Source organism: Elaeis guineensis, chromosome 10, assembly GCF_000442705.2.
Source record: "Elaeis guineensis isolate ETL-2024a chromosome 10, EG11, whole genome shotgun sequence".
Taxonomy (NCBI): Eukaryota; Viridiplantae; Streptophyta; class Magnoliopsida; order Arecales; family Arecaceae; genus Elaeis; species Elaeis guineensis.
The window spans coordinates 1,934,569-1,959,440 of record NC_026002.2 but is presented as its reverse complement, the minus strand read 5'-3'; the positions used below and the strand labels follow the sequence as shown (position 1 = coordinate 1,959,440).

Genomic DNA, 24,872 nt, shown 5'->3' with positions numbered 1-24,872 from the left:
CAGAATCTCTAAATATCTACTCTTTCCAACAACTCATACAGATTAACCAACGGCTGACAAAACTATATATTCTTGCTTGTTCTCGTCTCTCCACAAAATTGCATGTCAGATATGGGATTTATGGCTCTCAGGCCCACGAAACAACAAATTTAGTATATGAAATTTATCTTACAGTGTTGCTACAATATATCTTCATAGTTTTTTCTTAAAAAATTGACATCAATTATTACCTTTGCTTTATGAGGAGCATAAAGAGCAAAAATCAGCACACAACTGGCTGCCACGAGTTGCAACTTCATTGATTTTTAAAATTTTATAATATAAACCGTGATGGTGGTAGGAAAATGGTCTTATGATTCTGCATTGCAAATCGAGTAGTTGTGGGCCAAGAAGACCCTTGGCGGGGCGAGGTGGGGGATGGTGGATGCTGGCATTGGAGGTAAGGTTCAGCCCCTTCCACCAGTGACTTACTGGGTTGTAGACAGGCGGGGGCTACTTCACTAGTGCAGCCTGGGATTCTCTTTTGTCAACCTTATCTTGGGGTTGCGGTTAGCGCTGCTCAAAATGAAGGATAGGTGTTGAAGAATATGCCTCAAAGGTGTCACCTTTCTTAAAACTTAAAATCGGTTATTAGAGCTATGCTTGTGGGCCTTGTGAAGCTTTCTTTTCTTTTTTCTTTTTTTTTTATTTTTTTCTTTTTTTTTTTGTGCCTTTGGATTGAAGACTGTGCAGTTCAAAACATCGACCATCAAACCCTGCACACCCAAAAAAAAAAGGTGGGGACCTTATCCCTTCGTGGACTGGACTCCCGGCTATAATCCCATTTGCAAACGGAATTTGATTAAAAAATTGATGGCAACTGTGCAACGATTAAAAAGTTGTTTCTACTGTAATTTGATTTTTCCAAATGGAATTTGGAAGCTTGCACTGGAAACAATGCAATAAGAGTGGGCCTGATATGGCTTGCAACTCTCAAACATCTCGAAGGACACAATGGACCAATATTTATAGCTTTGTACTCGCATGGTAATAAAGCTCACACAATTTTCATTTCACAAGATAGAATTCTGGATGAAGTTTATATTCATAATTTTATCTAAATAATATTAATTTAAAAAAAATAAAAATAATATTTTTTTATAAAATATTTATCAAAATACTGATCAAAATAAAGTCATCCTGTGATAAGGCGACTCTATGTACTGACTCACCATAATTCACGCCATGTAGATGATAAAATCAGTAATATAAAGTCGCTCCATTGTAGGACAGTTTAGTAAGTTACGCTATAAAAGAGTGACTCTATAAATCGCTCTATTGTAGGATGACTTATAGAGTCGTCCTGTGATAGAGCAACTTTAAATACTCATCTGAGAAACCTCTAAGAAAAACTGGATGGTCTCAGAAAATCGTCCTTTCAAAGGATGACTCACTGAGTCGATATGCTCCCTCGTCAAATCGGCCGCTAACTAGACAAACAAAATCGTCCTTTCAAATGACGATTTTATTTGGACAATATTTTGATAAAAAATTTCTGATAGGCATTATTTTCATAATTTTTTTAAAATTAAAATTATCTTGATAAATTAGCATGCTAGGTGCGAGAATCCTTATCAATGTCGAATTCCATGTTGCAAACAATAGTAAAATGCTCCTCGATAAAAATATTTACAGCATGCATTAAGTTCATGCAAATTTAAATACCGTGAACATTGACATAGTTATCCACCATTCTGCAAATTTAACCAATGGCACAAATATAATCATTGACATTAGTTACTAAAACCTAAAACCCTATGCTTATTCCCATTGTTGATGGCATTTATACTGTGTTATTATGTATTTGAACACATTTACTATCCTATATCACACTTAATAGAAATTTGTACAAGCTTACTATTTCTACCAAATATAGTTCCTGTTGAACAAAACTAGTGGTTACATGTACAAGCTTATCGTCCATCACATATCAAATAGATATTTGCACTGTCTCAACTGTTAGTTTTGATTGCCGAGCATCCTTGAAATAATTCTTTGTTAATATCATAAGAACAGTCGACTATCACATAAAGCCATACATGTAAGGCCATGCAAGGCAACGGATCGGGCATGGGGTGGGCCGGCTCATATCCATACCTACCCCAGAAGTAAAATCCCCATGTTCACATCCACCCTCCTGCATTCGCCCGGATCAAATTGGATCAAATCAAGTAGAGATAAAAATCAAATCTAATAAATAAAAAAAATTAATCAAATTAGATACATATAAATAATATAAAATTATTATAATTTTAAAATATATATATATATTAAAATTATATCAGATCTTGATATATCAATATCCGTATTCGATCAAAATCCACTTTGAATATTTTTTTTCTATAACCCATATCCATCCCGAATTTCAATCAGATCGAGTAAAATTTATTCCATTCAAATCAGATATTACAATCAGGTCGAGTAAAATTGATTCCATTCAAATCAAAATGGATATCCAATGGAGGGGCAGCTAATATTCTCATTGATGCTAAACCAACAATTTATTTTAATGACATCCATGTCATGCATTTGTCACAAAGCAACTACTGTTGGACATATTGTAAGGGTATAGATTACTCAGCAAATCATCTTATAAAAAAAGGACCCTGTCCCTTGCTGTCGCACTGGATTTACGGTCAATCTCGTATGTTTACACGAATATTTTAAGGTAGTAAAGTCATAATGATCAAATACAGGCATAGCTGGGATTGGTGACTTTTGCAAGAACAAACCATCACCTCAACCTCAAAAACACGAAGAAAGACCAAGAACTGAAAACTGGTTTAACTCCACAGAAGAATTACAGTGAAATTACAATAACAAACTACAAAAATAAAATAGAAAAATGTCAACTTGATCAGAAATGCCAGAACAAAAGGAATCATAGGTAATCCAATCTTGTGACCTTGCACTCGACAAGCTGTAGGTGAAGGTGTGCTAACCAATTGTATGACTTCATTGCTCCTAGCATCAGTCCCGCAAGTCAAGGAAAAACATAAAGAAATTGCGAGTGGAGGAAAATATATCATTTAATCTGAAATGCACAAGAGTATTACATTAGCAAGTTTTCTGGATAAATCAGATGTGAATCTCTATCACTTCTCCGAAAGGATACCTAATGATGCCATTATAAAAGCATCCTCCTACTGGAAAAAACTAAAATGGTTAGTTGGTGCATTTGCAAATTATGCGGTTGTCAAAAAATTTAACCTGGACCACCCTCAAATATCAAGATGCTCCAGCTTGATCATGCTTGCAGAGTTCTGTATCAGTTCCTTCCTGACATCAACCTGAAAGAAAAGCAACAATATATTAAAATCTGGGGTGACCAATAGATTAGTAAGATGTGACATAAGCGGGTGGATAAATAATTTTTACATGAATATTGGGAAGAATAAAATTATGATTATGGATCTTTAAACTTACACGAGTACCCATAAGAGAGGAGAATACAAAATTTGCTTCTACAGCATCTTCCACCACTAATTTCTTCAGTAGCCTCCTCTCTGGGTCCATTGTAGTTTCCCAGAGTTGTAAAGGCATCATCTCCCCAAGACCTAATGTTTAAGGAAATGAATGCATCATCAAAAACGTCATTTCACTTCATGAAAAGATAGCAGGTGCTCCTACATGCTTCGAGCATGTTGCATAAAAAATTGATGGTTAACAACTTGTATGCATTGGAGAGCAAAACAACAAACTAGGATGGCAAGGAATACTCTTAAAGTTAAATAAATAAACAAATAAACTGATTGGCATTGAATGCATGTTCACTGAGTGTACAATGCAAATTCAAAATATTCAACGCACGTGCACCCACTATTAACATAAGTTGGCCACTCATGACTTCTCTTCCCTTGAAACACCCATTTGAGCAGGTAATGACAGCAGAATACGAAGACATTATTATAAAAAAAAATATAAAAATTATTTAAAAAAAGGAGTGGTAACAGGAAAATGAAAAATTTGAGAAAAATAAGAGATCACAGGAAGATGAAAATCAACATTTTCTATTATACATTAGTTCGTGATGCAAACAGCAAAATATTTTCCTTGCAAAATTACCCAAAAGTGAAAATTGTCAGCATACGTATCAAAATCCTTGAGAGGTCATACAGACAAGCACGAGTGTGAATGAATGTAATATGCATATCTACAAGCATGCCTTAACAAAAAAGAAAAAGAAAAAAGACATACTGCTTTGTTCCTACATCACATTGAATTGCAAGACATAGATTATGATACCTTTGATGACAATATTCACTATGCTCTATCTTTACCTTTAAATCTTTGGATATTGTATGAAGCATTTGCAGGAAAAGTACTCCGAAGGATTTTAAGCTCTGAATCATCATAACAGTAGTGAGCATGCTTGCCACGTTCAACCTAATATTTATGGATGACTTATGAGAACTTTTGACAAAATATATTCATATTACATAACTGTTGCAAGTCAAATTAGTGCAGGAAGGCTTACCTTATAGAGTGGGGGAACACCAACATAAATGCAACCTTCATCAAAAAGCGCTTTCTGCAGCACCAAACACATTATCATACATTTGAAAATCATCATATATGTTTGAAATGCAACCATGAGACCGTTACTGGTTTCTGAGAGAACTGCAGCGCCCATGAGCTACCTGATATCTAAAGAAAAATGTCAGCAGAAGAGTTCGGATGTGAGCGCCATCTACATCAGCATCTGTCAAAATGATGATCTTATGATACCGAAGGGCTTCTTTCCTAAAATCCTCCCCCTGAAATAAGAATAGAATAAGTTCATTAAAAAATGCCAGAAAGTGGACAAGCATAGAAATTAAGATGCTGCAACCTTCACTCCAAGTCCTAGAGCAAGAATAAGATTCTGAATTTCTTCATTTTTATACATGGCTGCTTCATCCTTTCTTTCAATGTTCAGAATCTTACCCCTCAAGGGTAAAATAGCCTGCACCACATTGTCAGAAAGTCAATTTTCATTATGTAGAATGCAAATAAGTTTAGGAGGTTAATTTGCCTGAATAGGGGCAACAAACATAAAAATGAAAAGTTTTTAAACTACAATACAATTTGACTTTTGTAGCAGCAACCAGTTGGCAATGCTAAACCAATGATTGATGCACAGCATAGTAATGTGGTAGACCAAAAAGCATTACTATTCACAATTTTAATCTATTATCCAAAAAGTAATACATCTGAAATGTATCGGCTTCTCCCCATTATGTTAACTTGTAGAGTCTCCTCCAAGGCTCTAATGAAAAAGTGAAGAATAAAGACATAGCCATATCTATAACCACCGAGAGTAGCCCCAACCATCTAGGGCCGGCTTCCAATAAATTTAAGTTTCATATAAAGCTACTACAGGGCCGTTTGAATGCTTCATTATATATAGAATATTTCTCTGAAGCTAATGGAGAGAACGCCAGTTAAAGGGAAGTCCATCCAATTTGGGAAATCTGGGGACACCCAAATCCCTATATTTTAAGGATGATAGAAAATCACTATATTTTAGAGAGAGCTAAAACTGTTGATGAATATTATATTTTAGAGATAGCTTAAACTGTTGATGAACATTATTGAAACCAAGACCGTTTCAGTTGTAAGATAATTCAATGTCATTGGTGGACTTCATATAGTACTTTTCCCATAGTAATCAGGTCAATAGTTAAGGTTGAATCAAGCCCAAATTGCATAACCTGACCTGTTAGGTCACACAGAGAAAAAAGCCAGTAATTAGGTGTTTGGTCCACTCTTATAATTAAGTGGCCAGCCCCTTTCATTAATGCACTAAGTCACATGGATTCCTTTTCGGACTGTACAATTCACCTCTCTCTCTCTCTCTCCATCCACCTCTTTTCTACTTTTGCCTCTTGTTTCCTTCTCTTTCTCTCTTCTTCTTCTTCCGTGCGCTTGTTCTCTCTTACTTTCATTACAGTTGCTGTCCGGTTATAAATTTACATGATTCCAAAGCCGTGTTAGGGCTTGCTGGGCCTTTCTTCTTGCTTTCTCTTATTTTCACTACAGTTGCTGTCCAGCTATATATTAGTATGCCCATGTTAGGCCTTGTTGGGCCTTTCTTATTACTCTTCTTTGTGGAAGAAGAGATAATAGTACTCAAGGAGGAAGTATTTCGGGCAGGTTTCTCTTCCTAATATGAAGGATTAGTGAATCCCATGTACATCATTGATATTTTAAACCCTCTTTTTCAATTGAAGCAATTGATGTTGTAAAAACGCTGGTTCCAAGCTTAGATGTGGACTTTCATATTGAGTGGTAAGCAAGGATGAGGTGTACTCAAGATAGCAACTGAGACTGCTAGATGTTGGTAACAGCCCCTTTCTAATTCTTCTGACCAAGATTTTGAAAACCACCTAAACTGCACTAAATCAGCCGGTTCATATCGAACCACGGCCAAATCAGCCTATATCCATTGGGTTTAGGGCGGATCAAGGTGAACCGAGCCTAAACCAGCTGAACCACTAGGGAATCTAGTAGCTCCAACTGAACAACCCCAATCACACTGCCAAATCCCCCAGTTCGCCCATTGGCACATCTTGAGACCAGAAAAAAAAAAGGTTGAATCCTTCCTTTTGTCCACTTCCTTGCCTAGTTTGTGGGGAGGGAGCTTGGCAACAGGGTTTGGGGCCCAAATCAACCCTTTTACACCTCAAATCCATTGATTTGAGCTACAAAAATCAAATCCTCAAGATCCATAACTTCTCTTCTCCATTTTTCATTATGTTTTGAAAAGTGCAGACACAAATTGTGCAGAAATAGCTAAATACAAGGAAAACACTACAAAAAATTTTGTTTAGAGAAGCTCTTAGAAGGATTTATGCTTTAGAACATGAATCCAGGTTGGAAAGTTAGGATTTTGGGGAGCTAACTTGAAACCTAAATCCAAACATCCAAGCAATCCGAAATTAATTCAATCAAACAGTATTTGTACAGGTAGATTTTTGAATGTGAGGATCCATGTGAGCGTGTGCTTAGTCCCACATCGACTATACATTGGATAAATATTGAATACTTGTACAGGATCAAGGAAGTCCAATAACACCATTTTTGCAGCTTTTTTTGTATGAGTTCATAGGTTAATACAAATGGTATCTGTTGGGATATACCGACCGACACCAACGCCGACTCACCGACGGGTTCCAATGCCGACTCATCCGCGAGGATGGACCGACCGACTATGCCCGTCTGACGACGGGCAACACCAACGGTAACTACCGGTCATTCCCGGCCGGAACGCGTCGGCCTGACGGACCAACACCGCCTCCGATCGCCTAGAAGCCAATCTCCCATCGCCGACCTCCTGTCGGGTGGAACATCACCGACTCACGGTCGGTCTGGACAACTGACGTCCTACCTCTACAGGCCCTTCTAGATGCCGAATGAGCTGCAGTCCTATCAAGGAAACGCCGTACGAACGCCAGGGGGCATTGTCCTGCCAGGAAACCTGGGGCGCTGTCCTGCCAAGGACGCAAATTAATTCCTAGGACTTGTCAGCTCGTCAACGACGAGACAACCTCCGGCGATTTGACAACTCTCCAGTTGTCTACATCACCGACGGCGGGACCATACCACCTCTTGCTATAAATCGGGGAAGGCAACAGTGCTGAGGAGGTTTTTCCGAAACCCTTGAACCCTTCCTCTCTCTAGCTCTAGCTCTTGCTCTCACCCTCTCCTCTTGAGCTCTTTGATTCCTTTCTACTGTTGCCTAGTCTCCTCTCTGACTTGACCGTCGGAGGGTCCCCGCCGGAGTCACCTCCGGTCAGTGCGGACTTCTTTTGCAGGCGCTCGTTCTCGGCGACCAGGCGACGAGGGGATTGGCCGCAACAGATTGGCTCGGTATTGTGGCCGTGGCCCCGGTGGAATCGGCAGTACTTCCGCTGGTCGAGGCCCTTTGCCTTCAGAGGCGGAGGCCGTCGCAGGTATTCCTCCCGTTCGATTTCCATCAAAATCTGCGCACGAGGAGCAGAAAGAGAAATGTAGGAGTCATACCTGGGGCGTGTCGGCCTTGGACTCCGCCGTCGAGGCGACCTCTGATTCCGTCGCAGAGGCGAGACCCGACCGTCGGTCGGGGGCCTGCTAGGCACGGCAGGGTCCCGACCCTTCCTCCGCTTCTCCTTGGGGCCCTTGGGCTCGGTCAGGCGTCGGTCGGAAGCTCCTTCATCCGCGCGCATGTACTTGTACGCGCGCTCCAGCAATTCAGCATACGTTCGGGGGAGGGTTTTGTCCAAGAAGTAGGTGAATCGGGACGCCCTCAGCCCCCGCTTCATGGTCGAGATGGCCATGTCTTCATTGAGGTCCCGGACCTCAAGCGTGGCCGCGTTAAATCGCGTCACGAAGTGTCGGAGCGTCTCGTTTTCTCCCTGTTTGAGGGAGAAAAGGCTATCCGAGGTTCGCGGCGGCTTCCGACTGGTGCTGAAGTGGGCCACGAAAGAGTGCTCGAGCTGCCCAAAGGAGTGGATACTTCCCGATCGAAGACCGGAGTACCAGGCCCTGGCAGCTTTGCGGAGCGTGGCGGAGAAGCCGATGCAAAAAAGAGCATTGGTTGCCCCTTGAATCGTCATGAGAGCCTTGTAGCTCTCCAAGTGGTCGATCGGGTCGGTGGAGCCGTCGTAAGGCTCCACGTGCGGCATCTTGAACCGACTGGGGATCGGTTCGTCGAGGATGAGTCGGGAAAGAGGTTGGGCGGTCTGGAAGTCAACGTCGTTCGAGGACTTCTGTCCGTCCACCTGCAGCTGGGCAAGCCGACGGTCGATTTCTTCGAACCTGCGTTCATAGTCGTCGACTCGTCGGTGCTGAGAGACCCCAGGGGTGGAGTCTCCCGATGAGTCCGAGAAGGAGGCGGACGGTGTTCGCGGCCGCTTTTCCTTCCTCGCTCGTCCCAACCGGGAGGGGGATGACCGTCGAAATCGATGGATGTCACGCTGCGGCCGTCCCTCCTCTCGGTGGGAGCACTGTGGCAGGTGCTGCGGAGGCGACGGAGACCGACGCGGGCGCCGGCGGCTGCTCCTGGAGGGCATCGGACGTGCCGCCGGTTGCTCGACCGGCGAGAGCGGCAGCCGGATTGGTTGTTGTTGAAGGCTCTTGACCGCGTCTGTCAGTACGGTCATCTGCCGCACGATCGCCGCGATCTGTGCCTCCGTAGTCACCGCAGGATGCGGAGAGCTGGGTTCCGCCATGGAGGGTGGCGGAGAGGCCTCTTCTCGGCGGGAAGAGCGCCTCGCCGATCCAGTGACCCTCGACCTCCGGTCAGTGCGGACTTCTTTTGCAGGCGCTCGTTCCCGGCGATCAGGCGACGAGGGGATTAGCCGCAACAGTATCAAAACAGAACCCACCTATGGCCCATGTAGACTACAGAACACTGCAACACGGACATATTTGGAGCTCACCATGGGCCAATCATGATATTTATGATTGCAATTGGTTAAATTTGGATCCTTGACCTGACGAGGATATCAGAGCTTAAAAACAAAGGTGTGTGAGAACCCAAGCGGGCATGTTTGTTTCCACATTGACCAATGTACTAGACAAATCATAAATACTTAGGCCCTATTTGGGATTGTTGTTGGCAGTAGAGCTTTTAAAGTTTTTGAAAGTAGAACTTTTGAGAAGTAGAATTTTTGGAAGCAGAGCTTTTAGAAAAAGCTATTTGCTGTTTTGTAACCATATTGATAAAGTACTTTGGGGAAAGCAAAACAGCTTCCCGACATTAGCTAGAAAACACTTTTGGAGAAAGCTTCAAAATACAGCTTTCCCCAAGTAGATCTTTTCAGCTTTCTGACAAAGCCAAAACAGCTTTCCGATATTTTTACCAAACATCACTGTATCATTCCAAAGTACTTTCTTAGGGCCAGAAAGTGCTTTCTGGCACTCTAAAAGTTTAGCCAAACAGGGCCTCATATAGGGCCAAAGAATCCGAATAATACTTTCCAACTAGCTATTCTAAATAAAGCCCTATGTCATTAGATGTCGGGTATGGGTGACTCCAAAAACCTACGAAATATTTTTTATCAACTATTATTGATTTTTAAAAATAATATTATTGAAAAATAATTTTAAAATAAATATGTTAAATTTGAAAGAAATTGGTGACGTGCTTGCACTTTTAATTTACGCATGCTACCAAATTTTCAAAAAAAAAAAGAACCAATTTAAAATGCTTAAGCTCCAGCTAGGGGTGCAAATGGATCAGGTCGGACTGGATCATGAGCGACCCCAATCCGATCCAGTTCTTTGATCGGGTCTTGATTTTGGACCCAGATCCAACCTAATAAAAGATCGGATCGGATCCATGATCAAATTTTTTGATCCAACGGATCATTCGGATCGGATCGGATCTATGTATGATCCGACCTTAATTCATGAAATACGAATCTAGTTCGAGTCTAGTTTAGGTCTGAATTGGGTCTGGATTGGATCTAAGTCGAATTAACCAACAAGCATCAGCTATAGCTATTCAATCGATTCTCATGAGTGGAGTTGAAGTTGATCTTACAAGTTTACCATCCAATGACACTTGCGACACAATAATTTTTGGAGTGGCCATAAACATGTGACAATTATATCCCAAAAAACTGCAAAGATGTACCTCATATACATATGAAAGTCGATCGTGTGATACAACTAGAAGTGAAATATCTATTTCCTGATAATCCCCTAAATTTTTTGAGTTAGAAAGGTTACGTAGGTTTGATGCGAAGGATTTCTTATGAAGGTGAAAAGGAAAGAAAATAATATTTGTTGAGGACTCTATCAGCTTGAACCAGTGGGTGCCACTCAATTGTGAGGGTAGAAAGGGAAGAAGATAATGTTCTATAGATGGACAGCCCGCTGTAATTTGTTCCTAGCCTATGCTAGCATATAATAGATTTGGATCATATAATGGATTCGGATCAAAACGGATCATTGAGCATAAGATCCATATAAACTCAAAAACTTAAGTGGGTCGGATCGGCTCAAAGTTCAATAAATCCATACCCGATCCGGAAAATAGAATGGATCCAATTTTAGAACCCGACCTGGATCCACGAGTCTTTTTAAACGGTTCATATCAGATCTATATGGGTCGAATCGGGGTGGATCGCGGGTCAACCCGACCCATCTGCAGCCTTAACTCCAGCCAAGCCCAATATTGAAAATTAAATTAATTTAAAATTAACTCATCTAAGATACATCTGTTCAGATTGATCTTTTATATGATGTTATACAGACTAATCTAAAAAGGCCTCAATTGAAAATATTATTTTCACTATTTTGAGTTTAAAATCACTCTTTGAATTAATTATTTATGATATATTAAAAATGTTATAATGTCAAAAATTTATAAATGATATCCTGGCTAATTATACACAATTTTTGAGTTCGATGGTGTACTTTTGTCTGCAATAATAATTTTTATTTTGAATTTACGATAGCAAATACTGAATCAATTATTTATAAATATATTAAAAATATTGCAAGTTTTAAAAAAAATTAATAAAGCGTTTGATGTTAATTTCTGATATAGTGCATTAGTTGCAACTATGGGTATGCCCTTCTAGAAGATTTATAGTTTCTAGTAATGTGATTGCTTTTGCAGTGCTAATATTAAAGTCTACATGTCATATATGAAATTTGAATAGCATATGATACATTACTAATGTGATAAATATGCATGTTCCAAACTTCAACCATGCACATGAAACCATTACTAGGATAATTACTCTGATATCCACATCTTCTTCCTTGCAAAAACAGAGCACCTCTACAAAAAACCATCACAAGAAACCCAAAATCAGAATTGGAGACCAAAAGGGCAGTTTCAAGGGTGTTTGGGCATGTCCATCCACACCGAACAGTTTCCTTCATTAATTTGGTTCTTGGTTTTGTACATACAATACCGCTCTTGCCCAGTATAGGTTCAATCGATTTTCCGAACCTTTCTTCTGACTTATCTCATGTGTTTACTGACAAAAGGATCAGAAATATGCATGTCTTGTCTCCTATGCTGACTATTGAAACCTTTCATATCATCTATTAGCCTTGGAGTTCTTTATGGCTGCTGATAGAATCTTAATAAATTGTTATTCACACTTCCTATACTGTAATCAATCTCATTGTACTTAATATCTTTAAATATGAATGGGTTAGACGATGATACAAAGGTTGGCATCTCCATGAGTGATATGATTTGTGTACAAATGACATTTGCAAAATTAAGGGAAGCAAAAAAAATTATCTTCAGTGGGCAAAGGCTGTGAAAGTTTCTTTGAAAGCCAAAGGAAAGCATATCTTATTAAAAATCCATCTTCCAACTATGACAACATGAAAAAATGGCAGAAAGAAAATTCTTAACTCACCACATTATTGTGGAAACAATATGGAACCAACACTGAACAGCAACTCAATGTTTTATGACACTACCAGAGAGACTTGGGAAAACCAAGTACAGGTATATATTCTTAACAGTCTCGATAAATCTGGGCAAGGTTCGCCGACTCGAAACCAAATCCCATACCGGCTGGCCAGCAATATGGTTCAACACACCATCTACCAGACCGTACCAAACCCAAATCGACACGAAAGTGAAAGCGGCAGAGAGGAAGAACCAGAAAGGAAAAGAGGGAGGGAAAGACGGAAAGAAAGGGAGGCCAGCGGAGATGCCAGCAGTGGCCATCGAAGCGCCATGAAGTCCCTCGAAGGGCCACTGATGCCTCTAGAGCTCCGCCCCCTCTTGGAGGAGATAATAGTAGAGAGAGATAGAGAGAGAGGAAGAGAAAAAGAAGTAGAGAAAGGCAATGGGGAGGCCATCAGAGGACCATCAAGGCCCCTAGCCTACAGAAATAGCCACCACGGCTTTCGTGGGGTTGAAACTGGGCAACATGCCCCTGTTTCACAAAAATATTTTTTTGAGGGAGATGTACGGTGAAGTTGGCAACTGGTTTGCCGTCATGCCATGTTCACTTAAGTGAATCTAGCCAACCAATTGCCAACTCCACCATCAAATCCTAAAAAGAAAACAGGAGCTTCTCATCCCTATTTCAGCAACACGGAGGGGTCCTCCCTTTGGGGACCTCCTCGGCCCTCCAACAGCCACTACTAGTCACGGACAGCTCTCCCTCTCCTTCCCTCCCTCTCACCCTCTCTCTATCTCTCTTCCTCTATCCGATTTATCCTATCCCACACACCACTGGCATCCACGGCCCTCCAAAAGCCACGACGAACCTCCCTGGCCTTTCCCTCTCCTTCACTCCCCCTCTCTCTCTTTTCCTCTATTTCCTTCTCCCTTGCCTTGTCAGTTTCTTGTTTTGAATGGTGGAACCGTCCCAATGGGCCACTGGTACAGTTCAACATGCCTCGAATTAGACAGTTCGAGACAGTTCAGCATTCCATGTATCTGAGCCTTATGTCAATCAATCACTTGACCCAAAACGAGATAGAAGCATAGGCATACATTCTTCATTGATACTTGTTTCCTAATGATGACTTAGACATTGCGCCGCAAAAACCTGAAAGATCTTGTACTTCATGTCCCATCAGCCATTTTGTTTCATTTGACTTGATTTCTCCTAAATCCTTTGCTTTTTTGGTTTATTTTGTTTCTATTCAAAAAGTTCTCAATAAGCTCATTTAAATGCCAATTGCACAAAGGCTATGATAGATGAAATGGAAGTATTTTACAAGAATGATACACAGGAATGGGTAGTAGTAGTACCTATTAGATCATTATTTGTTTATTTTGTTTCTACTCAAAAAGTTCTCAATAAGCTCTTTTAAATGCTGATTGCACAAAGGCTATCATAGATGAAATGGAAGTATTTTACAAGAATGATACATGGGAATGGGTAGTAGTACCTGGTAGATCATTCTTTGTTTATCAAGAAAACGCCTAAAGGTATGATTTTCCTTATGGTCTATGTTGACTGTTCTTGCTAGAAAGATATTTTGAAGCAATTCCGTCAAAAGAGATTTGAGATTAAGGATTTGGGCCGGCTTCATTACTTTTGAGGTATAAAGGTTGCCTAATCCAGAAAGGAGTGGTTCTTTTACAAAGAAAATATATCTTGGATCTGCTTCAAGACACAGAACTTAGGTTAGAAACCCAGAAACTCCAACGGAAGCAAACTTGAAGCCATTTATGGATTAAGAGGAGCCATTTAAGGATCCAGAAACTTTTCGGCCTTTGGCAGCTCAATTGATATATCAAACGATTACAAGACCTAATATCACTAATAACACAGTGATGGTCAGTCAATTTACGCATAGCCCTCATTTGCCTCCTATAGAATCAGTCTACTGTATTCTGTGCTATCTTAAGCAAGCATCTGAGTGTAGAATTCTGTTTAGTGCACATGGACATCAAGATGTGGGAACATCTAAATGCTGTTTGGGCTGGATCCCCAATCTAATTGGAGATCTACTTCAAGATATTGTACAAAGATGGGGAACTTGGTTATGGGGAAGAGCAAGAAGCAATATGTTGTGGCTAGATCTAGTGCTGAGGCTACGAGTTGATGTGGCTTCAAACCTTACTTCTAAACTTAGTATTTCAGTGTCTCAGCCCATTCCATCACTAATAACCAAGCAGACATTCATATTACCAGTAATCTAGTGTTTCATAACCAAACCAAGCATATAGAAGTTGATCTACACTTTATTCAAGATGAGGTGATCAACAAGGAAATATGTACCCCCTGTTTTAGATCAAATTCTAGGTTGATGTTAAAAAAACTCAAGCTACCAAATGAAAACACTTGAAGAATTTTATAATCAAGCTTGGAATGCTTTCCCATTCATGCTCAAGCTTCAGAGGGAGTATCAATGAGTATTATGAAACCAGGGCTCATCTACTTGGAAGAAAATTCCGTGTCACTAGAGGAGTTTAAATAGTATTTTCCATTGTAATTGGATTGATAGCTAAGCATGAATCAAGCCCAAATTGTTTAACCTAGCCTGTTAGGTTACAAATGCAACAGGAAACTAATTAAGGGTGCTTTGTTTCACTCCTAATCAAGGTATGTGCTATATTCTAAAGTGTTATCTTCGTTACAATCTTTCCTTGGACAGGTTGTAAGGATGTTTGTTATACCATTGTCGCTCACACTTGAAAAATTGAAAGGATTTGTCTTCTCAACAATATCAAGCATACACTTGCATAAAAAATGCATATGGCATGATTGTCAAGTGCATGATGGCATGAAGAAGTGTGTAACATAAACATGCACCCCTAAAACCTATCTTCCTTTTATTTATGAAAAGTAAGGTCATGGAATCACTGCTAATCATGCATTCGTTAGGTATCTAGCAAAGAATACCACTGCTCATCACTCATATGTGAAAGCTAAAATCTCACCTGAAATCTCCTATCACGACCTTGCTTTGCACTACCACCTGCTGAATCACCTTCAACTATGAAGATCTCTGGAAAATTTCGCAAATTGAGTTTACGAGAGAATGTTTGGTAAGTAGAATCCAACATGCGTAGAGTATCACTAACATAAGATAGAAGATTAGCAACTAACAATAACCAAAGCTCAAAAATAATCAGATCAACAGAAACACAGATAAATGCAGACATGCAATAAAATATAGACAAATCTGAATTTAAATTTGTTCTTAAAATAAAGTCTCAAGCTTCCTATATTCAGAATATCATCATGGCAAGAGAAGCAAGTATATGACATACAACAAACAAAGACTGGGTGCAAGGTTATTTACCAGAACGAATGGGTACTTTTAATAAGAAATGACAGAACTGATATAGATAAGAAAAATCAGAATCATGGAAAAGAAAAATAAAAGAAAGTACATCTTTCCAAGTACGTTTTTACACTTACAATTGTTACCTCATTTAATCTATGCTAGTTGCTCCTCAATGCTCATTGAATGATTTATCACAATTTCAATAGTATAATTTCTGCTAGACAGCAAAAGTAGTAAGTAGATTGTGTATGAAGTTCTTATTCTCATCATAAGCTAGTTCTACAAGACTTTCAAACATGTCCAGTCTTTCTTCCAACTGGCTTTCTAACTACATAAATCATAAACTCAATTCAATAGATGGTTAGTATAATTTGGCATATAGCCCTCCCCAATAAATTAACATCATTGAAATGTGAAAGTCTCCTAAGTTCATCCTGCATTTATTCAATTTCTCCTAGAAAATGTTAAAAATGAAGAGTAAGAAAACAATGGAATAAAAAAAAAAAAGAAAACAAAAACAAATTGTGAGGACAATTGAGAGGTCATGCCAACAAGGTCAACCAAGGAAAAAATTTCATTGCTTAGACAACTAAATGAACGACATAGAGAGAAGAAAGTATATACATTGATCATCATCACCTAACAAAAGCACATGATAGAGTACCATAAAAGGCTATTTGTAATATAGTTAGCAATGAGCCAAAATGGTCTATGTCTGAAGGAGCACAACCAAGCATGAATAGCTTTGGTGAGACAAATGATTTTTCACCTATAGATTGTATTACATGAATGATCAACTCTAAGCCTTCTGTATCTTGTCAAACTTGCAACAAATTAATATGTAGGTCATATTAAATAGGATGGTTCTATACTTTATCTTAATGGCAGCCATTGCACAAAACAAATACGAATATATATTAATGCAAAAGGAATTTAAAACTGTCATCGAACTTCCAAAAAAAATAATATATAACTTATATAAAATAGGATGGTTCTATGTTTTATCTTATTTGTAAACATTGCAAAATTAATTAACAAAATGAGAATATGGCTGAATCAAGGTTCGCCGCTTCGATACCGACGGCTGTTTCGGCCGGTCAATGGTACGGTTCGGTATTGTTCCGTACCGAACCAACAGTGAACCGACGAAAGCATCGGACCCGAATCGGGAGAAGAAAAAGAGAAAAAGAGAGAAATAGAGAGAGAGGGAGGAAGAAAGAAAAGGGGGAAAGGAGGGGGCGGGGCCTTCAGATGGCGCAGTCTACGCGCGCGGCGCCGTAGGCGTGAAACAAGGGCAATGCCCTTGTTTCATGATTTTTTTTTAAAAAACCGAAACTTAAGTGAAGCCGGCAAATGGTTTGTCGGCTTCATTGATTTTAATTTTTTTAAAAAACCTTTTAATCGGTGAAACCAGCAAATGGTTTGCTGGCTTCACTGTTGATCTTCATTTTTAAAAAAAGAGGTCGCGTGAACAAGGACGACAGCCTCTGTTCCGCGACCGCGACGCTGCCTGCACCGCTTCCGCCACCCCCTCCCCCGATCTCGACGAAGCCCGCATCCGCGACCGTGACACCGCCTGCTCCCATCTTCGGTGATCTGTTCCCTTCTCTCTCTCTTTCTCGCTCGTTTCAAAGCCCTGTCGGGCGAACCGACGAGCCACGGATGCTTTCACAGTCCTCTGATGGCCGCAATGGGCCATCGCCAGCCTCCAGCAGCTCCCGCCTCCCTTCCTCTCCTCCTCTCTCTCTCTTTCTCACTTTCCCTCTCTTTTCCTACCTCCTCCGCCAGTGTACCATTTGAACCGACCGAACCGTGCCGGTTCCCAGCCAGTCCGGCTCGGTACGGGGTGTACCGATCGGTTCGACATGGTACAGCATTCTATGAGCTAAATCCTAATGGAATTTAAATGAAAGTTTTTGGAGGATGCAGGTCAAAAAAACTAACATCACCAAAAAAGAGTATTTTAAATTTTACTCTAGTTGAAAGGACAATAAAAATCAAACTCAAAATTATGGCCAAGAGATGCCTTATGCGGCTGAGAGCTTAATATACATGGATAACTCACCACTTGTAAGTTGGTAAGCTGATAGGCAATGGGTCAATTATGGATATCAATCTTGAACCCCCCCCCAACCCCACCAAAAAAAAAAGGTGGGGCCTGGACCACAAATGTGGAGAAATGAACAAGACAGGATAGCAATTGAACGAGTCAAGAAGATAATCAGTGAATTAAATAAATAACTAACATGGAGGTTATTCAAAGTACAGTCCATATGCAAATCTAAACAATGTTACCTAGATACTGCACGTAGGATTTCTGAAACAAAAATAATTTTGGATCCTGGGATACATCTTGGTAAAAAGTGACAATCCTTAGCACCTTAAAAAGGGGGTGTCTTGCTTGTATTAACCAAAGCTGTGAGTTGGGGTGCACAAAGCAGGCAAAGCCAGGTCAAATGCCATCCTGGGCTCAGCCAAAACTACGGTAGACTTGAACTGAGCTTAAGCAAAACCCAGCTTCGCCCACTTGCACTTAGTCGACCCCCAACCCACATGATCATAAATTTAAGTAGGGCTAGCCCAAGAAGTAATTAGCGCAAAGCAGGGTCATTTCAGTCCATGAAGAACCCAAGATGGTCCTGACATTTGATTTCTCCAATTCATTTTTATTTATTTTATTAGGAAAATTTTATTACATCAATATGCCAATTATCACGGTTGGAATCTGAACTGTATTAAAGTCACTATTGTTGTGTTACAACCTTGGCTTATTATTTATGTAAGAATGCATACCTATGTCATGCAGGGTGGGCAGGGCTATCCTATTGGCTTGACCATTGCCAATCAACCCTGTCTGTAATTCAACTCATCACATATTTTCTAACCCAAGATCGGCCCAACATAATGATGAATTGGTCTAGTCCATTCAAAATTTGGGTTGGGCTGAGCAAGCTTGCTAGTTCAGCTGGATGCACCATAAATGCCACTATTTATGCTTTTTGTGACACAAAACCATTTTCTTCTTTCTATTCAATGTGAGGTAGCATAAACTTCACTTTCTTAGTAAGTATCACAAGCAGTCTAAATAATTCCACATACTTACATACTTATGCTGGAATATATTTACAATGCACAGAAATTGCACCAAAGATCATGGAACCATTGAATCCAAAGTAAATGACCTAAAACATAGTACAATCTACCTAAATATGCCAACATTTTCTAAAATCATGAACACTAAAAAGCTAATGGAGACACAGAGGAAATCTTTTTGATCCTTCGGTCATTATGAATAGCATGTAAGTGAGTTTGCATCATCATTTGTTACTTTTGCTTTTGGAGTGGAGCAAATTGATTATGACACTCACCACATAGATATAGGTTTATCTAGGGCTGAGGCTAGTCGAGTGAATCCACAAGTTAATTGGATCATGCTAGCTTGCATCATATCAGGTCAGGGTCTGAGTTGAATTTAAGGTAACTTGATAAATCTTTAGCTCTTAACATAAGATCCTCAAGCATACCAATATATGTTACAAAGCAAATAGAACATGTAATGATGCAATGTGTACTTGACAAGGAATATATAAGTTCAAAAGAACAGTGTATTGAAGTAAACAATACGTATTGCATAGAGAAGTTTAGCATAAAAGGGAGACAGGATAGGAGTTACCAGATTCTTCAGGATTTGTAGATGAGCAATCAGCTAGTTTTCCAGGAAGGGAAGAAGATTTCAGGACACTTTTTGTCCTCACCAATTCTCTAGCCCGCTTGGCTGCCAGTGCAGCCTACATAAAAAATGAAATTTCAGCATCACACACACACACAGCATGAACCTGACAAAAATATCTTTCACGAGTCATCAACTTAATCTAGTAGCACAAGTCAAATCTATGCTTTGCTTTTGAGAAATAGAATGGGGACACAACCAACAGGGTGTGAACCATGGAACTCTCCCGCGCAGGGAGCTGAGCTAAGGCTGGTATGTAAATGCATGTACAATTCCAAGATAAAGATACCAATATTTGAGGACACAAAAGATGGTTGATGGCAGGGAATGCTGTACCAGACCAAACCATCCAGTACAGGACATGCCGAACCGTACCGACGAAGAACCGAGACGGTTCCGGTATGGAAAACGGCACATGCCGGTGCCGGAGAAGAAAAGAGAGAAAAAGTGGAAAAGAGAGAAAGAGAAAGAGAGAGGAAGAAAAAGAGGGAGGGGGGTCCACCGAAGGGCCTCCGGCAAGCCGTTATGGCCATCAGGCGGCATAAACGCCTCCCGCGGCATGAAACAGGGACGACCCACCCCTGTTTCATGTATTTTTTTGAAAAAAATATTTTTTTTAAATGAAGCCAGCATGGGGTTTGTCGGCTTCACTTAAGTGATGCCGGCAAACCCAGTGTCGGCTTCACTTAAGTGATCGCCCCTATTTCACGCCGTGGAGCCGCAAGGGGCATAAACACCGCCTACGGGCCATGACGGCCCGTCGGAGGCCCTCCGACGACCCCTTCGGCGGACCCTCCCTCCCTTTTTTTCTTTCTTCCTCCCTCTCTCTCTCTTTCTCTCTTTTTCTTCTCCAATTCGGCTCGATTTTTCTTCGTCGGTTCGCCTCGATTCGGAACGGGGGCGTGCCGAACCGTACCACCGGCCAGCCGATACCGCCGCCGATACCGGTTCTGCAAACCTTGGTTGATGGGTATGCAAAGACTGTCAAAGAAAGAATAGTAACTCCAATACAGTGGCTAGAAAACAATTAACTAAAATAGTAAATGAACAAGTATACCTTGAGAGCATTAAGCGATTTTAAGAGAATTGAATCTAACGTGTCTGGATGCAGCTCCAAATACTCAGTAAGATACTCTTGAACACATTGTTCAACCACTCTTCGAACTTCTGGATTTCCTAGCCTTGTCTGTCCCATAAGAATACATAAGATCAAAACCATGGATTTACATAAAATAGTAGACAGGTGTTTCATGTAGCATTACACAAGATAGTAAAACCAAAGCATTCATTGAAGACATCAGCATTCAGAAGAAATTAAAGTTAATATTACCTTTGTTTGTCCTTCAAATTCTGGGTTCGGTACCTTGACAGATACAATACAAGTTAATCCTTCCCTTACATGCTCACCGCTTAAGCTAATGTCCTTTTCCTGTAGAGATATGATTTTTGAGTTGATACCAAATTGGGAGAAAAAAATTTATAAAAGCTGAAGTAACTAATTATGCTCCAATATGTCATGCGAATTGCAAAGTCAAATAAAGTATAAGCACCAATTTCGTTCATACAAAATTAGGCAAAGAGAGTTTAATCAAACAATCTTTAGCACAGAAGACTTTGAAGGACACAAAGACTGGATACCATGACACGATATGGATACGCTAACATGACAACCTTGAAAAAAATAGGCTATGATACGCTAAGACACATCAATGAATATACACTAGATATATAGATATGTATGCATTTAAAAAATTAAAAAGGCAAAAAAAAAACACCATAAAGCATGGTAGGTTATCAAGACAACATAGTTTATATAATAGCATCAAGTCATCAACTTTTATGAGCTCATCATCTAGTCATCATTCAAATCCATAAATCAAAATCCATACTCCACATTTCAAACTAACATCATAAACTACAAAATTGGATATTTACAATTAAAAGTTTAACAGTAGAAAACAGAAAGCAAACACCCTCCCCCTCGTGGTGGTATTAAAGAAGTATGTCAAGTACATCTCGCAAGTAACTAGTGTGTTTTTAGATTTTGAAAATAAGATACTTTACACAGGTATTGGATATAAAAATATGGTCCGGTGCATGAGGCTCCCACCATTGTAGGGTCTAGAGAGGTTCATATGTAAGCAGCCTTAACCCAGCATATGGAGAGGCTATTTTCGTGTCTCAAACACGTGACACCTAAAAGTCACCATGGAGCAACCTAACCATTGTATCCAGGCTCACCCTCTTGAGTATCAGGCTTATATCCAAGAAGAATTTGACAAATATCAATATGTATTATGTATCCAATATGGACACCGCATCCAATAGGAAATATCCGTGCTTCCAATAAGTGTGGTTTAAATATCAAGAATTCAAAAAGAGAAAAGAAAAGGTCCCCAACTAGTGGGAACTTCTCACAACCCTTGATGGGTAAATGTCATACTGAGACCAAGTCAGGGACAAAATCCTCAATACCACAAAATGGATCCTGGTTTGAATCATGGCTTTAATGTTAGGCTGAAACAATCACCTTCAGCTGCAACCAAGACAAACCTACTTCCCAAGTTTCAGTTGTCTTTACCTTAAAGCTAAAGGAAATTAGTCCAGGACACAGGGCACTCTCTTCAAGGCTAGGAAGCATGGACACGGCAAAATGGCTGTCATATCAGTGTCGGATACGTATCCATATCGTACCGTACCCCGTATCCGTATAGCAAAATGGATGCTATATTTTTAAGAATTTGTCGTATCTCCGCATCCATATTGTACCATAACTGTGTCCCATATCGTATCTGTACTTCCTAGCTTCCAGGTGATATATTCATATTCTTGAGCTAATAGACAACTCTGTTTGTGGGAGATAAACAACTGGATAAAGAAGATTATATTTTTACACTAATTTAAATTCGTTTGAGAATAAAAATGAAGTGTGAAATTTCTCTCATCATAGCATATGGAAAAGCAATTTCTTTTTACAATTTACAAAAGTCTGAATTATGTGGAACAATTAGCTTAGAAGAATATAAAATGTTGATTCTTTATAGTTATTTTCTGTTTTTATTTGAAAGTTTGGGCAAATTCTTAACCTTTAACATGAATGCTTGCATTGAATTTCATGTGACTAAAATTGATTCACACTGAAGTAATTTCTGGAGCAAAATTCTATAAAATTTTCCTTTTCATTTTTACTAAAAACACATTATCTCATGAAAACAAATTTTAATGAAATAGAAGCTTCATGATGTTAGAACTTAGAAGCTTCATATTCTATCTGATATCCACATTTATTCTTTTCCATTTTGATAAGTTGATAAATAAATTATTAAAAACATGGCACATTGTTTCATGTGAAAGATTACCATCAAGTACATCAAGTAAATATAATAAACTAGAGTAGTGCCGGGCATTCTTTTAACATGCAATTCTTTACTTTTGAGTCAAAGCGTAAACCTACTAATACTCTCTCTCTCTCTCTCTCTCTCTCTCTCTCTCTCTCTCTCTGCAGCTGAAGCTTGAGTTCTTGATTTGATATGTTCTAAGGAGGCTATAGCAGTTCCCAAGAATAGCATTACATGACCAAACAATAACAATAGATACATAAAGGCTTGTTAGAATGTTGCTTATACTGATTCCCATAATGAATTCATGTAAGAACTTCACAAAACTTGACTAGGCTATTCTTGGAAATCATATGCAATCACATTCAAAGATGATAGCTAAAGAAGAAAGTCCTCCAAAGGAATAAAGGTTGCCATAGCACATGGAATGCAAGTACATTAACCAGTTTGATATTAAGACCAGACGATAATGGTGGAGAATGTTAAAATAGCACTTTTGCAAAAGATCAGATGGAGTAAACCTGAACCTAAAAACACAACTTCTAAGTACAAGCTTTCAGAATTTTAGGATGATAGACAAGGCCATGAAGAAACAAGGGTAGCCATAAAGAGACTGACATATTTATGAAAATTAAGATTAGCCTTTCGGAGGGGATAGTAATATCATTTTTTTTTTTAATGTCATACAGAGGACTACAAGAAATAATATCTAAAAAGGCAATTTCAGAATGAGCAAAACACATACAGAAAGAACGAGGATAGGAAAAGTCGACAAAACACCATGAATTGTACTTGAAGTAGTTCGACCATGCTCTATTTGCAAGCCATTGAGCCTTTTATATAATGAAATGCTAAAAGGATTACCAAGAGTACTACATCAAAAAAAATCACCAAAAATAACCCAAAAATAGTAATTGGCTAAGGAAAAGTTCCAAAAATGGTAGTTTTCTGCTCGGAACTTGTCAACTCTCAAAATGATGGAACTTGAGGCTCAAACTTTGAGTTGATCGCCTTCTAATTCATCAACGGCTTGCAGCGCTATGAATGCTTATTCTAGATTGGGGTCATAATAGCAATTCTGATGAACATTTTGAAAGTTACACCTGTTCTAGTAGCCACTTCACATCCCTATCAGCTATTAACCATGCTAGGTTTTCGCCGATTTTGACCTAATCCAACTTCTTCATAAAATCCATGGCTAGGATGAGTAGATCAGGTAGAAACAACTAACATAGCATCCCATATTCGACAAACAAGAAAAATAGACTTAAAATTGCTTTGATAAAATGCAAAATGACAAATTTTCTTGCTTATCTTAAGTTATAACTTATAAGCAAATGTAAAAAATAGATATAGAAATTCTTCTGCAATAAGCTAAAACCAAGTAAATTCCTTCAAAAAATTTAAACCTTTATTCTTCCCTAACCTAAATTATAAATGTTTATTAGGCCCTTAATTATTATCATCATCATCGTCACAAACTAGTAGTCAAATTTAATGGTAAGAACCTAAAAAATAAAGCAACTTTTTGTAATGAGCAATAAAGTATCACCAACACAACAAAAACAATTACCTTGATTGCCTTGGACTTCTTTCCAAGGTTGTTGATTGTTCTAGTTAATGAAGCCTTCATCCCATCTATATGGGTGCCACCATCAATTGTACGGATGCTATTAGCATACCCCAGCACCATATCAGTATATGAATCAGAACACCTGTTTGAGATGGCAATTAATAAGAACTGAAACAAGATTATTTCAAAAATGCAAATGTAACATTAAGCTAAAAAACATCAAAAAATGCAGTATGGATACTTACAAACTGAGATATACTTTGTGTCAATATAACGCATGTTAGAAGCTTGTAATAATCTAAAGCCTTATTATTGACAAATTAGCATGCAAGGATAAAATGCTTTACCACTGGAGGGCTACATCAACTGTGATTCCATCTACCTCTTTTCTGAAAGCTACAGTGTCATGAAGTGGTTTCTGGCAACATAGCAATGCATTATCATCCATAGCATAATTCATATAAAAAAAAATTAAATACCACACTGTATATAACAAAAG

General features: G+C 39.3%; 1 protein-coding gene across 3 annotated transcripts in view; it reads right to left on the bottom strand.

The window, feature by feature from the left end:
- Positions 1–2,629: 2,629 nt before the first annotated feature.
- LOC105053232 (DNA gyrase subunit B, chloroplastic/mitochondrial) overlaps positions 2,630–24,872 on the bottom strand; it is a 39,311-nt gene continuing 17,068 nt past the window's right edge. The window contains exons 10-22 of one of the 3 annotated variants that reach the window (XM_010934325.4): positions 24,721–24,791; positions 24,374–24,515; positions 20,793–20,891; positions 20,520–20,648; positions 19,406–19,520; positions 15,383–15,450; positions 4,871–4,984; positions 4,680–4,796; positions 4,517–4,570; positions 4,320–4,425; positions 3,466–3,596; positions 3,250–3,329; positions 2,630–3,073 (exon numbers count right to left, since the gene is read on the bottom strand). In XM_010934325.4, coding sequence (XP_010932627.1) covers positions 3,261–3,329; positions 3,466–3,596; positions 4,320–4,425; positions 4,517–4,570; positions 4,680–4,796; positions 4,871–4,984; positions 15,383–15,450; positions 19,406–19,520; positions 20,520–20,648; positions 20,793–20,891; positions 24,374–24,515; positions 24,721–24,791 — 1,215 coding nt within the window. In that variant the 3' untranslated portion in view covers positions 2,630–3,073; positions 3,250–3,260. Of the gene's footprint in view, positions 3,074–3,154; positions 3,330–3,465; positions 3,597–4,319; positions 4,426–4,516; positions 4,571–4,679; positions 4,797–4,870; positions 4,985–15,382; positions 15,451–19,405; positions 19,521–20,519; positions 20,649–20,792; positions 20,892–24,373; positions 24,516–24,720; positions 24,792–24,872 lie in introns of those variants that run through there. The other 2 variants (XR_012134840.1, XR_012134841.1) reach the window with 2 other exon arrangements.